Source organism: Brienomyrus brachyistius, chromosome 12 (assembly GCF_023856365.1).
Source record: "Brienomyrus brachyistius isolate T26 chromosome 12, BBRACH_0.4, whole genome shotgun sequence".
In the NCBI taxonomy this organism is placed as follows: Eukaryota; Metazoa; Chordata; class Actinopteri; order Osteoglossiformes; family Mormyridae; genus Brienomyrus; species Brienomyrus brachyistius.
In genome coordinates this window covers 5,683,737-5,700,672 of record NC_064544.1, presented here as the reverse complement: position 1 = coordinate 5,700,672, position 16,936 = coordinate 5,683,737, and the positions used below count along the sequence as shown (strand labels likewise).

Below are 16,936 nucleotides of genomic sequence, written 5' to 3'. Positions count from 1 at the left end.
TGCCCCTTGATTGACCGGCTCCTGATCACCTGCTCATGCCCCCTTGGATATGTCCCAACTATGGTCCCAGAACAAGCGGTGCTTGGATGGATGGATGGATGGATGGATGAGTTTCACATAGTCATAGGAGAGGTGAATGTTCCTCACCTGTAATTAACTTCCAGTGCTTTCTTCAGATATACGACACACACACACACACACACACACAAACACACCAATTGATGCAAAGGCAGTAATGAAAATAGTAGCAATTAACATGCAATTAACGTACTCAGAAAATGCAGTGTCTTGCTGTCAGTGACCAGAGCAGTGACATCCCTGCATTGCTGAAACGTGAAGATTTTACCCACCATTCAATGGGGACTTGATGCTATAAAGTCACTGAATGAACAGCCCAGGTTGTCTCACATGCCACTGAAGAGCAACCGCATGGAGCTAAACATCGGTGCTGTTTATCCTGTTGGTTTACCTTGGATCTCAGACCAGGTCTACAAGCATTCCAGTGATTCAGTCCTGCTGGATTCATGGAAGGAGTAAGACTCACACAGTAGAATAATAATGAATAAAATGAGCCATTCAGGCACATGGGGACAGATTGAGGGTGGGGGTCTTGCTCCAGGAGACACACCGATATGTCAGGTAATATCCCATGACCCTGACTAGGGTAAGCGGTTAGAAGATAGATAGATAGAGGGACTGACGGATGGATGGACAGATGGACGGATGGATGGGCGGATGGACAGACGAATGGGTGGATGGATGGACGGACGGGTGGGTGAATGGATGGATGTATGGGTGGGTGGGTGGATGGATGAATGGACGGACGGATGGGTGGACGGACGGACGGACGGGTGGATGGATGGATGGATGGGTGGATGGATGGATGTATGGGTGGGTGGGTGGATGGATGAATGGACGGACAGATGGGTGGACGGACGGACGGGTGGATGGATGGATGGATGGATGGATGAATGGATGGATGGCTGTATGGGTGGGTGGGTGGATGGATGGACGGATGGATGAATGGATGTATGGGTGGGTGAATGGATGGATGGACGGTTGGATGGATGGATGGATGGACAGGTGGATGGATGGATGTATGGGTGGGTGGGTGGATAGCAGTATATGTGTATTCTGTTGCATTGGCATAATGTCATTGCTGGATTTGTTATTATAGTTTCATTTCACAAAGATTCCCAGACTATGAAAGTCCTGGGTGAGGATCTCACCATCCCCCACGTCACTCCCAGCACATACATGTGCGCAGTTTTATATATATCATGTGTCTCTTAAAGATTAGTAAAGTCTTGTTAAATTTAAATATTAGCCAGGTACTGAAATAAATTCTGTGCTGTCCATCCTTTCCATATTATTATTATTATTATTATTATTATTATTATTATTATTATTATTATTACCACTGTCACAAAATGAGAGAGACCAACTGGAAAACGACTGAGAGCATTTTTACATTTCCCCCCCATAAGGCTCTCTATCCTGTTCTACCAACCACAAGAATACTCCACGTTCAGCCCCCTCCCCGATAACTGACAGGAAGCCCTCCCAAACACCTCGGTGGACAGTAGACGTAGCACGTCGAGTGAGGGCTGCCCTGGACTCTGCACTGCGATGCTCATGGCTTTTAAAGTCGCAATAGTACCATATCAGGGCTCGTCCTACTCTGTGCTGACGATGTACGAGGCCCAGGGGGCGGATCGCGGGTGCAGCACGCCATCTTCATGCTGAGAGCTTATTCCAGCCCTGCTGCTATTTACTGCAGCAGGTATGTGAAAGATCGTTTTCAATCATGGAAGCATCACAAATGTTGGTGAGGCTCCGAGAAGCCCTTAGTGTGGTAGTGTTACGGGAAAAGCCAACAGGTCACCTTTTAGTCTCTTACAGTATAGAGATGCCTGGCCCAATCACACCACTAGCTTAGTGTCATGTGATGATCTTGTAGCCATCCATCCATCCATCCTCTGTACCTGCTTGTCTTATGCAGGGTCTTGGGGAGTCTGGAGCCCCTCCTAAATGCTACAGGGAATAACTACCGTCAGGCTAGTAATACTCCTCCTCCCCCACTTGGAAAAAGTATTTCACTCTTTCCAGGTGATTTCCCACCCTAAGTGACCCATGGGTCAGCGTTTCACATCACACCTACCTGCCTGGGCAACGTGGTCCTGAGCTGATGTCTGTGATACCTTGTGCTTGGGGCTCATATGCCTTCACCACTTAAAGTAGAAGGGGGGGCTATAATTGGGGTGGGGGGGTCTGTAAGTGTCAGATCCAATTGTTTTGCACAGCCCAGTTGATCTTGTAGACAATTTGGTTTGTACCCCAGGGGGTGATTTTTAATTCTGGTCATGGCTGGAAATTAAGCCAGGTGAGACAAGTCTGTCATGGACGAGAATGATAAATATTCAGGGAAAGATTGGGGAATTGCAGGCGTTTTGTAATGGGGTAGTGAGTTAGGTCTGCATTTACCTTTTAACGCACCATCAGCGAACCAGGATGGTGGAACTTATAAACTATAGGTGGGTGTGGCTCCTTTACCGCTGCTATACTCTGCCGCTGCTGTACTCTACCGCTGCTATACTCTACCGCTGCTATACCCTACTGCTGCTGTACCCTACCGCTGCTGTACTCTACCACTGCTGTACTGTACCGCTGCTATACTCTACCGCTGTTGTACTCTTCCGCTGCTGTACCCTACTGTTGCTATACCCTACCGCTGCTGTACCCTACCGCTGCTGTACTCTACCGATGCTGTACTTTACCGCTGCTATACCCTACTGCTGCTATACTCTACCGCTGCTGTACCCTACCGCTGCTGTACCCTACCGCTGCTGTACTCTACCGATGCTGTACTCTACCGCTGCTATACTGTACCGATGCTGTACTCTTCCACTGCTGTACCCTACCGATGCTGTACCCTACCGCTGCTGTACCCTACCGCTGCTGTACTCTACTGCTTCTGTACTCTACCGATGCTGTACTCTACCGCTGCTGTATTCTTCCCTTTGGCCCTAATGGTACTCATTTACATGATCGATTTTCTGGCATTTTTTTTATTTGCTTTAGGATAACTCATGTAATTGAGGCATAATAAAATTACAAAAATTTGTAGATCATATATCACTACACTTATTAAACAGCAAACTCTTGTTAATTTCGTGTTATAGCCATAATTATTAATCCAAACAAAACAGTTACATTTTGAATAGAAATAAAAAGCATCAATTTGCCAAGCAATATTTCTTATACTAAATGTACATAACATGACTGGCGATTAGCACATTAGGGATCACATACAAGAGCTAATGTGAAACTTTACGGGCTATTCAAACGTAACGCCTACAAACTCTAACATACACAAACCGAATAAATATAACAAAGTAGGTGACTGAGATTTTATTATTTTCAGGGTTAGTAACAAAAATAGCGGAGATGAGTAAACTGGGAAAGGTGCCGAAGCACTCTGAGCGTATACGCGGATTCCCGCTCAGCACGCTCTAATACTGCATGGATTACGTAACTGACTCCACACATGCCAAAATAGAATATCTAATCCATTTCAAAATAAAATGAGGTAAGGGATACGATATTGTCACATATTTCACAATATGGCAGGAGAAGGATGACCCTAAGGCAGGCTGTTAGCAAGTGAAACCCCTGAGTTTATTGTGGAGACTGGGCAGGGCAGCAGACACAGACAGAGAATAATGACTGGACAGGGAGCACTTTTATACATGATTAACAGAGGAGTGAACATGAAGCAGCTGTGGCTGGTTAACAAGAGGGCAGGAATAAGAGGTAAGACTAATGAGCTTCAGGCTGGGAGCAGAGAAGCAGGGCGAGGCTGGACGTGACAGTCACCCCCCCCCCCCCCAGGAGTGGGCGCCAAGCAAGCCAGGGAGGGCACCAAAGGGATCAGATGAGAGGACAGGCACTTGGGCCCAGGACACAGGGCTGAACCAGGGACGCTGCACAGGGTTAGACGTCATGCTCAGACTGAGAACTGGAGACCTGGGGAGAGAAAACAGAATCAAAAAGTAGGACTGGGCAGACCATACTTACGAGGGTGATGGCAGACAAGGACTGAGGCAGGAGGCTGGGCAGTACTGGGGACGTTTTCGGGGTCGAAGACCGGTGTGTTTTAAGTGCTGGGCAGAGCCCCATGACTCATCACTTAGAGCAGTGCCCAGATGGTCCCATTCAAGTTCCTCCTCTGGGCATGATTCTTCCAGGTAGTGAGAGGCTGGTATGCCAGCTGAGTTATCGGCTACTGGCGTGTCAGGAACTGGGCTGGTGGTGGCCAGTAGAAGAGGCTGATAATGTGACCACCAGCCATCCTGCAAGGGGGTCCGAGAGGGAACCCGGCTACGATGTGGCGGACTCCAGTCAGGGGCCTGGCGACATTCTCCCCAGACCCCGCTACACCCCCCTCCCGGCATGTGGAGTGCCGACGGCCTCTTCCAGGTGGGGCGCTTGCGGAGCAATGGTAGCCTCTTCCGGGTGGGTCCTGAGACATGCTACCAGTGTTGAAGGGAGGAGGTACCATTCCTGCGGAGCCTAAGGGGAGTCGAGCATAGCCTGGGGGGCTGATGGCGGACAGGCTGAAATAAACGGGGCAGTGGCCACTCGTCAGCAGGCGAGAGCTGTCAAGGTCACAAGCAGGCAGGAGCCGATGTGGTGATGACCACATGCGAGCAGGCAGGAGGTGCCGAGGCGATGACCACGGGCGAGCAGGCGGGAGGTGCCTAGGCGATGACCACGGGTGAGCAGGCAGGAGGTGCCGAGGCGATGACCACGGGTGAGCAGGCAGGAGGTACCTAGGCGATGACCACAGGCGAGCTGGTGGACGAGCAGGCAGGAGGTGTCTGGGCATCAGCCACAGGGGAGCAGGTAGGCGAGCTGGTAGGAGCCGTCTAGGCTACCATTGGTGGAAGTCAGCCTCGGGGAGTTTGTTTCCTCCTACTTCTGTCCGGGGCTCCATACAGTTGACCGGTCAAAACCTTTATGCATTGTTGCTCCGATTTTTATCTGTGTGGAAGCAAACTGAACCGAGGGGACAATGCTACAAGTTTACAAACTCATCAGCCTGGACCAGAGAAACCGAACTATAGGTGTGAAAACACCCGACTATATTTGTTCATGATTTGTACTTAAGTAGTAACTGAGTTACTAATGTGTATTTGAGTCCCTTGAAGTGAAGGTGTTTCCCACCTGGCTGTTCAAATATGATCCAGATGCTGTCTGTTGAGACTGTGGTGTTTTAAACAGCATGCATTACACTCAGAGTTTATTTGGGATAAATAATGATGTGTTTGTGGAATCTAGAAGTAGAGCAATCAGCTTGATGAAAAGAGTGTGTCCCTTGCAGGTGAAATTTAAGTTTCTGTCGCTTTCGGCTATTAAGCTAAACATAGCAAAACAGGAACTTTATCTACTACACATCAAGACAATATCAAAGTCAGGTTATATTAGCAGATTATATTCATTATATTTCAGCTGACTGGTGCAGAAGAGAAAGTTATTGTTATTGGGGAAAGGAGACGCGTTTTTATTAGGCAAATTATTCTAATTAGATAATTATGGCATGAAAGAATTGTGACCTCTGTGTTGACCCACTGTGAGTCAGACCAAAGTGACCCTCAAAGTGAGAGTCAGCGATCAGACTTTCTGCTCCATTATCCCTGTGCTGCCTGTTCACTGCTGCAGTTTCTCAGACGCATTGAAGGAGTTTACAAGTGTGCAGATGCTTTTATTCAAAATTCGGTCCAGTAGAGAAAGCAGACAGTCTTACTGCACACTGCTGTGCTACTGTGCACTCAGAAATAAATACCCTATTGAATTTTTAAAGCATGTTTAAAGCAAAATTTGATTGTCACTCTTGCATTATATACCATAGCCACAGGTAACTCTGGGCATTTCCCTTCATGGTTATGGGGACATTTGCTAGATGTTTAATTTGTCATTGATTGACAGCACAACACAGTATAAATCGGTATTAGACATTGAGACAAAATCTGACGTTTTTCCGGACTCTGGAGGGATCAGAGGCAACTTTTGACAGCATTACTAGAAAAGGAGAATCCCAGTCCCAGAGAATTTGATTAATATAGAGTTACTGGATGTGCTTGTAAACAGTTATTGTCTGACAAGGGAAGCCGGGGTGTTGCTAGCAGATGCTGCTGTTGGTATTGTTTACGATAATGCAGCCTAATGATGAATCTGTCAGCGTGACGCAGCCAAAAGTCTTACGCAACTGACATCGCTCTCCGAATATTTAAGCGAGTCAGACAGCATTTCCTGAGGCGTCCATTAACACAGCTGTCTTGAAGAAATCACCACATGTCCCAACTCGCCCGCGGGCTGATGGATTGGAAGGTGACTCTCATGTCTTGGGGAAAGAGACTTCTTTATGCAGCAGTACCTCATTTCATGTGCCGTCGGGTAAATCTACCTAGGCATTAGAAACATGTCTCACTCCACATTGGACCGTCGGAACAAGAAGCAGAACATGCAGGTTCACTATGGGGACGGATCTCCGGTGCCAGTTTAACATCCCCACTTGCTCATTAGCTGCAGTGGGACAGTGAAACAGGGACAGGGATTCAGGCGCCACCAGGCGGCTGGGGTCCAGGAGGCTGGCGAGCAGTTTGCCGCAGCTCAGTTTTTAAGGATTAATGAGCCCGTGGCTGTTAGGGAGGCAGAAGCCCAGGCAGATGGCAGACGCGCGGGCAGCGCCCACCGCACGTGCCAGTCCTTGGCGCTCTTGAGCTTAGGAGAGCCCTCGCCTTGGCAGGCACTTGAATAAATAACAGCCGTATGGAAGTCCTCGATAGCCTGTACATATCAATCACAGCCTGCTTGGGGCTTCACGTGCCCCTGTCAGCACTCGGTGTCAGCAAACAGCAGATTCGTGCTGCCACGTGGAACTCCCTCTGTGCCCTAGACACCAAAGGTCTCCTTACTGCAGCTCTGCTGCTCAGTACCATCATTTTGCTGCTCACCCAGTAGGTTATTTTGACAGCTGGATGTTTTACTCTCTCTGCAGACGCCATTCTGGTTCCTGAGCTACCATTGGTGGAATTCAGCCTCGGTGAGTATGTCTTTCCTTACTTGTCTGCTGGGGCGTCGCTCCTAGGCTTAACCCTAACCCTAACCCTAACCCGTGCGACTGACAGTGAAGCGTGTCACTGCCCCGTCTTCACATCCTTTGACTTCTATAGCAAATCCCAGACCACTGCAGGTGATAAGGGGTTATGGGATGGGATGGGTGGATTCATGATCTTTGCCATTTCGAATTTATGTAGCTGTATCTGCGGCGATGCATGCGGACTCTTGGTAACACTGACAGGTACTTTTTTTCCATCCAACCTTGCCTGCGAGTTCCATTTTGGCTCAGAGTTCTGCGATGTTAAGTCATTAGCCTGTGTGGAGGCCCTCTGATGTCTGCCCTCACCCCACGTGATGCCAATTGGTCGAATCTCTGAGGCTCATTTGCCAAATCCCCCCTGCCCCCAGCAAGCACATCCTCCTAGCAGTCATTGCTGTGATTTCATATCACACACTCTTTGTGGAATGCTTTAATCTATTGCAGAATGTAATCACATGAATGTTCTCATCCACCAGGCAAGTTAGGCTCAATTCGGCATTATTTTGCTGCGTCGAAGTAATTCCTGTGCTCCCAGAATGAAGCATATGATATGTCCTGCCAGTGCTCTTTGTATACAGCCCCACTTGGCTCCTGTAGTCCTACTTCTCATGCTCAACTATAAAAATAAGTGGATAAAATCCTCATCATTATGCAAGCAGGCTCCTCTTCCGTTAGTTAAACACGGAGCAGCTGAGTTTCTCTCTCCGCCTGTTATTCCGCACCTCTGCAGGGCTGATCTCCCACATGGAAAATAGCTAGAGACTTATTCATGAAAGGAGCACCACGACAGACCAGCTCTGAAGCTTTGAATCGCAGGGTGGAAGTGCAGCGATGCCCCAGCCCGGATGGGGGTTAGCTTACACTGAGGGGACACGACAGAGAGGGTTGTGTCCTCATAGGGCTGGAAACTAAGCTCAATCTCTCGCCTCAGGCGAGTAAGTTACACTGAGCACTAGCCTACTGACTAATAAAAAAAAATACCCGATTACCAACTCTCACGTTCACACAATAAATCGAACGGTAAATCTATATTATTCCATTATAAATTTTAAATTAGCTACATCAGAAGTGTTGGGTAGTTTGCAAACCCTACAGACGATTTACAAGGTAATTAAACTGTTACATACATGAAAATGCATATGAATATGTTGTGTATTCCTTTCGGAGAGTATGTTGGGTATTCCTTTCACAGAGTATGTTGGGTATTCCTTTCTGAGAGTATGTTGGGTATTCCTTTCACAGAGTATGTTGTGTATTCCTTTCAGAGAGTATGTTGTGTATTCCTTTCTGAGAGTATGTTGGGAATTCCTTTCACAGAGTATGTTGTGCAGTCCTTTCTGAGAGTATGTTGTGTATTCCTTTCAGAGAGTATGTTGTGTATTCCTTTCACAGAGTATGTTGTGTATTCTTTTCTGAGAGTATGTTGGGTATTCCTTTCACAGAGTATGTTGTGCAGTCCTTTCTGAGAGTATGTTGTGTATTCCTTTCAGAGAGTATGTTGTGTATTCCTTTCAGAGAGTATGTTGTGTATTCCTTTCAGAGTGTATGTTATGTATTCCTTTCTGAGAGTATGTTGTGTATTCCTTTCTGAGAGTATGTTGTGTATTCCTTTCAGAGAGTATGTTGGGTATTCCTTTCACAGAGTATGTTGTGCATTCCTTTCTGAGAGTATGTTGTGTATTCCTTTCTGAGAGTATGTTGTGTATTCCTTTCAGAGTGTATGTTATGTATTCCTTTCTTGAGAGTATGTTGTGTATTCCTTTCTGAGAGTATGTTGTGCATTCCTTTCAGAGAGTATGTTGTGTATTCCTTTCTGAGAGTATGTTGTGTATTCCTTTCAGAGTGTATGTTATGTATTCCTTTCTGAGAGTATGTTGTATATTCCTTTCTGAGAGTATGTTGTGTATTCCTTTCAGAGAGTATGTTGGGTATTCCTTTCACAGAGTATGTTGTGCATTCCTTTCAGAGAGTATGTTGTGTATTCCTTTCACAGAGTATGTTGTGCATTCCTTTCAGAGAGTATGTTGTGTATTCCTTTCAGAGAGTATATTGTGTATTCCTTTCTGAGAGTATGTTGTGTATTCCTTTCACAGAGTATGTTGTGCATTCCTTTCAGAGAGTATGTTGTGTATTCCTTTCTTGGCACAGGTACACAGAGGTTCTCTTTGGTGATTACATGCAGGGTCTCCTTGGTCAGTCCCAGTTTCACTCACGTCCCAGTTAACCAATTGGCTTGAAGGGCCTGATCGTTATGTATTCAGCATTAGATTCTCTTTGTACAGCAAAGAATTAGTGGAGATGTTGGATATATAAAGAAGAAACTGAAAATGACTATCTCGTTTAATGCATGGCAAAAGTGCACAAAAGCGTCCTAATGTAGAACTAAAAATAACTTGATGATTTGAAAATCCGAAATTGTTTGAATAGCTGGGTGGCCAGTAAGGCTTGGATCTGTACAGACCGCGATACCGTCTGACGGTGTGGTTGATTTCTGCGTGAAAGTGACATTGTTCATTATGGGCTAATGACAATTAATCTGGGCTAGTACATTGTTTCAGTCACCTGCTAGCAAAAATGAATTTCCAGCCGTTTGTGCAGTTTTGGCAGGCTTAGGGCAGTGGAGTGTGTTCTGCTGGAGCGAGACCCACCCCTAATCCTCATACATAAACCAGTCAGAACTTTACATCACGGAGACGCCACTAAAATCCTTTGAATTGTGCTTGTTCCCTGTGCTCATTGTTCTCCGTGCTATAGGGACACAAAACAATCAATGGGTTTCTTAATGATGACTTTAAATAAATCTTTTGTAGCCTGAATAGGTTTTCATTGGTCCTTAAAGATGACTAAGCTCTAATACTAATTAATCTGTTTCAAGAAGCAGAAGAAAATTAGATTTCATGTTAACAGAGCTACAGAAAATGGAATATATGTTTATTTAAAATTTCTCAATAAAAAAAAATGAACAAATTAACATATGTTAACTTGTATTAAAGCAAATATGTATCCAGCCAAGGCTGTGAGAAATTGGGTAAATACTTTTCTAAAAGAAACTTTAAACGAGACTTCTGGAACTCCTGGATAGAATTAAAGAGTGGATGGATTAAATGTAATTCCATTAGATTCTGATGCCATATGATGCTTCCGATGTCAGCCTGTGAAGAAATACTGTGGAAAATATAAAGGAATGTGTGAGCCGCTGGGGCATGAATGGCCTCCTTATCGTGTGGGAGGGGTTTGTGTGCCTCCGTGGTCCTGGGGGCTGTGTGGTCGGGGAAATTTCCCCTGGCAGGGACTCCCAAGACAAATAGGTCCGAGGAGAGCAGCCAGACTAAGGGCGATTCAGAGCACCCCCATGAAGAAAAATAAGACAATGGACCATGTGTCCCGCCCGGATTGGGCAGACCGTGGCCTCACCCTGGAGCCAGTCCTGTGGAGGGAGTTTGAAGGCGAGCGCCTGGTGGCCAAGACTCCACCCTTGGGGCCCGGATGGACAAAACCTAAAGGGGTAACCTGGGTTCGTCCCCCTGTGGGCCCACCACCTGCAGGGGGAGCTGTGGGGGACAGGGGCAGTGTAGATCGGGTGGCAGTCTAAGGCAGGACCCATCATCGGCCACCAAAACTGGTTCTAGGTACATGGAATGTATTCTCTCTGCTTGTTCACGAGTGAGGGAAGAAGGGAGCGTGAGATGGACAGACGGATCGGTGCAGCGCTGGCAGTAATGAGGACGGTGTACCGTTCTGTCATGGTAAAGAGTTAGTTAGAAGGCGAAGTTTTGGTTTACCGGTCGATCTACGTTCCTACCCTCGCCTATGGTCATGGGTACTGACCCACAGAATGAGATACAGGCAGCTGAAATGAGTTTCCTCTGCAGGGTGTCTGGGCTCAGATGAGAGTGAGGAGCTCGGACATTCAGGAGGGGCTCAGAGTGGAGCCGCTGCTCCTCCGCATGGAAAGGAGAGAGTAGAGGTGGTTCAGGTGTCTACCTAGGACGCCTCCTGGACGGCTCCCCGGGGAGGTGTTTCAGGCATGTCCACCCAGGAGGAGGCCCCGGGGCGGACTCAGGACACTCTGCAGAGAATACATCTCTCAGCTGGCCTGGGAGCGCCTTGGTTTTCCCCCGGAGGAGCTGGAGGAGGTGGCTGGGGAGAGGGAGGTCTGAGCATCCCTGCTTAGACTGCTGCCCCCGCAACCAGACCCTAGATAAGCGGCTGAAAATGGATGGATGGATGGATGGATGGATGGATGGATGGAGGTGTGAGCCACATAGTACCTTCATATGCACATAATTGTGTGGGTGTTTTAGAACAGAGTAAAATATTTATAGGTTATCGATTCCCATGGGGAAATTGTCTATTTTTCTACCCCATCTTGGTCTCCTTGAGATACACAGACACATACAGGTGAGAGCAAAGCCGCGGGGCACATAGCGGGGTGACTTGGGTGATCAGTGGCGATATCAGTGTACCAGCCCTGACAGACTGACCTGTTACATTCCTGGGTTCCTCTTAGATCCCCATCCACCCGTCTTCTTCGACAGAAGGTCTGTTTTTCCAGGTGAACCAGCAGGCAGGTCATTCTCATCACCTCCTTTTGTCCTGAGATGTGACGCTCGCACAAGAGCCTTTCTCCCAAACCCCGAGTCCGGCCCATCGTTAAGGATCCCGTGGTGCTTATCGCTAATTAATGACCTTAAGCCCAACAATGTGTCCCGAGTTCCTGGTCATTTTTTCTCAGTGTGGACTAATTAGCTCAAGCAGAGCGTTATAACCTGATCTACATGTCACCTGCCATCAGCTCTGTTTAAACATCTGCTGCGGTGATTTCATCAGGAATAACCGACCGATGAAACCAGGGGTGGTGTTTGGGGGCGAGTTATATTTACGGGGGTGTCATGGAACAAAACGGCAATGATCAACTGGCATGTCAGATAAGCTGATAAAGGCTGTGCTTGTAATACGGGTGCGGGACCTAATCTGGATATAAATGCTGTTAACAGTATATTTATTATGCCTTGCAGCATGTAAATCTAAACTGTATGAGCTTATCCTCTCAGAACTCGCCGGTAAGCGCCGCACCAGTGCTATATATAAATAAAATAATCCACATTTTGAGCGTATTGCTGAGATGTATATACAGGGGTGGGGCTAAATGGGCACTGGCCTGAGCTAAAAGCTGACTGGGTTCTGGAGTGCCCCCTCCCCTCTCACCCGCCGATTCAAAACACATCATTGGCCAGTGATAAGGTTGGCCACTCTGTATGAATTTTGGCCCCTCTTATGCCCCGCCCCTGCTAATGTCTTTACTGACGGTGGCCATATCTACCCTTCGTCACCCCTTAGATCCACCTTTGCCCTTATTCCTAGGATGGAGGTCTTTATGCAGCGTATTTCAGCTAGCTGTTTGTAACCTTGGAGATATTAGTGGCTGTCAGCCACATTTTATTGAGATTCACAACGTCGTTTATTAGATCATTCAGTTTTAGCTTTAGGTTTAATTAGCTGTCAAATACACACGTGTAATAGCTAATTAAATGATCGCATAATTAGTTTTTACGCATCTCTATTCTCTGTAATTCTAGTGCTCCGCTCCCGGGCCACCTGTCCTCTGCCACTGTGCCCGGCTTGTCATTTTGGGGGCTGTGCTCCTTGCCTTCACCTCCTCTGTGAAGGAGTTCAGGGCTTTAACTCCGCTGCTGTACCCGTCTTGCCGTTTTGGGGGCTGTGCTCCTTGCCTTCACCTCCTCCGTGAAGGAGTCCAGGGCAGGTAAGGAGTCCAGTGAAGGAATCCTGGCCGCTGTGTATTTCCTAGCAGTTAGCAGCAGCTCCAGTGGTAAGAATTCCAGGCCAGAATGGGTTTCCTCTGTTATCAGTATATTTGTCTATTAGGCACATACAGTCGGTGCCACCAAAGCCAATATGGAGCCTTTGGTGACCCCCAGCGCCCCCCCAGCACCCCCCCAGCGCCCCATCCCCCCGACGCCTCCAGGCCAGGTTCACTATTAGGTCCAGAAGAAGAGAAGAATCTGGTCAGCATGTGGGTGAGCCGGCCATGGCAGAAGCTCTCCCGCGATGAGAGAGTCACTGTCTGAATCCAATCTCTCCGGATTTAATGAGATTCCCACAGGGCTGCTGTGCTTCTGTGAGGGGCTTTTGGTGACGGTGACCCAGTGACGCCGTTTCACTCCGTTCCTGCCGGGGTTTGTCACAGCGGAGCCCTGTCCGCTTTGTACTGTCGCGTCACTTGTGGGTAAGAAACGCCGCCCTAATGCCTGCTCGCAGTGTCGGAGAACGTGAACGACAGTGAGGCTAAAGAGGCTCGGCAAACCCTCTAAACGGGACCATTGACAAAAGGAGATGTTCACGATGGAGACACCGTCAAAGTGATATCACAGAATTATATGGATAACACAAAAATAAATGCACACTCAAATACTCAATTTAAAAGGTATACCATAACCAGGGTACAGAGAGGATGGATGGATGGATGGATGGATGGATGGATGGGTGGGTGGATGGATGGATGGATGGGTGGGTGGATGGGTGGATGGATGGATGGGTGGATGGATGGATGGATGGATCTGTTCTGGAAGTTCAACCAGGCAACGAGACCATAGTGGAGAGCCTGATTAATTTATCAAAGGGCCCAACCTGCATTTGTGACCAGGTTCATACCGAACTAACAGAGGAAACACATTTCAATGGAGCCTTTCTGCTTTTATTAGCGTTGTCTTTTAGTTCGGGGGTTATGGAGCCGCCTTTTACGAAGGGTTGCATCATAGCGCGTGTTTGTTTCAGTGTTACCTCTCTGTCTGTGGATCACCAGGTGAGCTTGGCTGTAACAGGAGCTGCAATGATCCTCGCAGACAGGGGCTTTAAATGCAGGATTAATGAGACTGATCTGGAAGCCGCTGTGACAAAAAGCCAAACTGCTTTTTGTTATCATAACGCAAACAGGACGATTTGAAAATGTCAAGATGTTGTGGGGACTCAGGGATGCACATCTGAGGAATGAATTATTCAATTTGTGTAGATCAGGTTACAAACAGCCCTCCTTTCCTTGATGTCATCTGGGTGGGATTTATTCATGACACAATTTTACTGGAAAATAATTCACCAGGTTGAGTGAATCATTGACAGTATTGCTTGGTAACTGGGTCTTCCTTCCAACGTTGTTTCTGCGCTGCTCAAAGTGGCCTGGCATCCTTTCACAGATGCGGTCAGTTAGCCTCCTCGATCCTCTGTTCAGTATTCTGTGTCCAGAGTCCCTTCAGTCTTATCATTACCTGACCAAGGATAGAGCTTTGGTCCACTTTTTTGCTGTGTGCAGGTGCCTTCCGGCATATTCTTGGCAAACCGAGGTACATCATATGAAACCTGATTGCCAAGGGGTGGAAATAAGTGGTGGTCTGACTTTGGGGTTTGGCCCTGAAGCGTAAAAATACGGCAGGACATTTTGTGTGGAGCGCAGGAGTGCAGTAAAGCCATACAGTACTTTGACTCTCTCTCCAAGCAAAGCACTGTTCATTAGAATAACGATCTCAAATTGAGATTATCCTGCTGTTATGGCTACCATTGACACAAGACCTTTCTCTGGATATAGTTTTCTTTGAACAACCGCAAACAAATCTTGGTACATTACACTAGTATGTTATTCAGCCGAGATAGTGACCTCATCATCTGTGCCTGACCTTCCTGCACTTTCTACACCAGGCATCAACTGACTCCTGAAAGTCTACATGCAGATCTGACACCATCCATAAAATAAAGAATGCATTTTAATTGTGAGAAACTGGACAACAAATGATCGGTTCTCCCTTTGTCAATGTTATTTTACTGCACAGAGTGAGAAATGTATGGGATGGTGTTATGGACAGGAACTGTGGGTCAAGAAACCAGTCTGCAGGCATCAAGAAGGTTTTAGAGACTCCCAAAAGTTACAAGGCAATGTGCCTTTCTGGGGGGTTTTCATCAAGCCCCAAAGGTACAGCGTCTCACAGGCTTTCAGATATTGCTTGTAAATTTAAGTTTTTCCGCCTTTGCCGCCAGTATTCTAGTGTTGCATTTGAAATCAGTAGAACCTTAACATTTTAATGGACTGAATATTCTGACTTTATTCTCAGACAGACATTGCAGGGTGGTTCAAACAAGAACCATGTTACTCGGTTTAACTTTGAAACTTTTTTGTTCAAGTGACATGTTTTTGTTTGCCTGATTTCTGTTATTATAATATTTATCAGATGAAAATATAACAAATTGTTAAAACAAGGCACCCGGGTCTTGTCTGATCAGTCTGGTTTTCTTCATTTGTAGGTGAGGGTAGAATGTGTTGTAATCAGTGCATGGTGCTTGATTCAGGGCTCTCTGTGTGCGTGCGGGCTCCGCAGACAGGGCTCTCAGTGTGCGTGCGGGCTCCGCAGACAGGGTTCTCAGTGTGCGTGCGGGCTCCGCAGACAGGGCTCTCCGTGTGCGTGCAGGCTCCGCAGACAGGGCTCTCAGTGTGCGTGCGGGCTCCGCAGACAGGGCTCTCAGTGTGCGTGCGGGCTCCGCAGACAGGGTTCTCAGTGTGCGTGCGGGCTTTGCAGACAGGGCTCTCCGTGTGCGTGCGGGCTCCGCAGACAGGGCTCTCCGTGTGCGTGCGGGCTCCGCAGACAGGGCTCTCAGTGTGCGTGCGGGCTCCGCAGACAGGGCTCTCCGTGTGCGTGCGGGCTCCGCAGACAGGGCTCTCCGTGTGCGTGCGGGCTCCGCAGACAGGGCTCTCAGTGTGCGTGCGGACTCCGCAGACAGGGCTCTCCGTGTGCGTGCGGGCTCCGCAGACAGGGCTCTCCGTGTGCGTGCGGGCTCCGCAGACAGGGCTCTCCGTGTGCGTGCGGGCTCCGCAGACAGGGCTCTCAGTGTGCGTGCGGGCTCCGCAGACAGGGCTCTCCGTGTGCGCGCGGGCTCCGCAGACAGGGCTCTCCGTGTGCGCGCGGGCTCCGCAGACAGGGCTCTCCGTGTGCGCGCGGGCTCCGCAGACAGGGCTCTCAGTGTGCGTGCGGGCTCCGCAGACAGGGCTCTCCGTGTGCGTGGAGGCTCCGCAGACAGGGCTCTCCGTGTGCGTGGAGGCTCCGCAGACAGGGCTCTCCGTGTGCGTGGAGGCTCCGCAGACAGGGCTCTCCGTGTGCGTGGAGGCTCCGCAGACAGGGCTCTCCGTGTGCGTGGAGGCTCCACAGACAGGGCTCTCCGTGTGCGTGGAGGCTCCGCAGACAGGGCTCTCCGTGTGCGTGCGGGCTCAGAGAGTGTGCTGAATACGTCGACACTGAGAAGGAAACACCAGCTTCCTCTCCAACGCCAGCTGAAGCGGGGCAGTGCTTTCCTGTAATAGGAAGCTCTGGAAGGCAAGGCCAGTTCTGCTGACAGAGATTAAATGCTAATAAAGATGGCAGCTTCACTGCGAGAGGGTTAGGAAGATGCAGTGGACAGAGCGAGCTGCGCTCCGCTTCTTCCTCACATGTCCAACATGTCACTTCCCATTTTTCACATCTGGGTGGGGTGGGGGGGTCCTCAGCCTCAGCCCTGGCTGCACTAAGGGCTGCTTTATTCACCTCTCCGGTGTCCTGTGTGTTTCAGCATGTCAGGCCCTGGCCAGCCCGGCACGGGACAGGAAGCCTAACAGCATGTTGCAGATCTCGGTGGTAAACACGCTAGAGCGCAGCCTGGCCGCCTACTCCTGCACAGAGATTGTCGAGGTAAGCCCTTATCCTGCCCTCCCGCCCACCCAGTGCACCACTCTGCTGT

At 48.5% G+C, this 16,936-nt stretch overlaps 1 protein-coding gene across 5 annotated transcripts in view; it reads left to right on the top strand.

Annotated features, from left to right (window-relative positions):
* The window catches only part of LOC125704918 (type II inositol 3,4-bisphosphate 4-phosphatase-like), a 143,651-nt gene that overhangs the window by 56,335 nt on the left and 70,380 nt on the right, over positions 1-16,936 (top strand). For all 5 annotated transcript variants that reach the window (XM_048971067.1, XM_048971066.1, XM_048971068.1 and 2 more), the window contains 2 exons: positions 7,061-7,105; positions 16,769-16,887. In XM_048971067.1, coding sequence (XP_048827024.1) covers positions 7,061-7,105; positions 16,769-16,887 — 164 coding nt within the window. The remainder of the gene's footprint in view (positions 1-7,060; positions 7,106-16,768; positions 16,888-16,936) is intronic.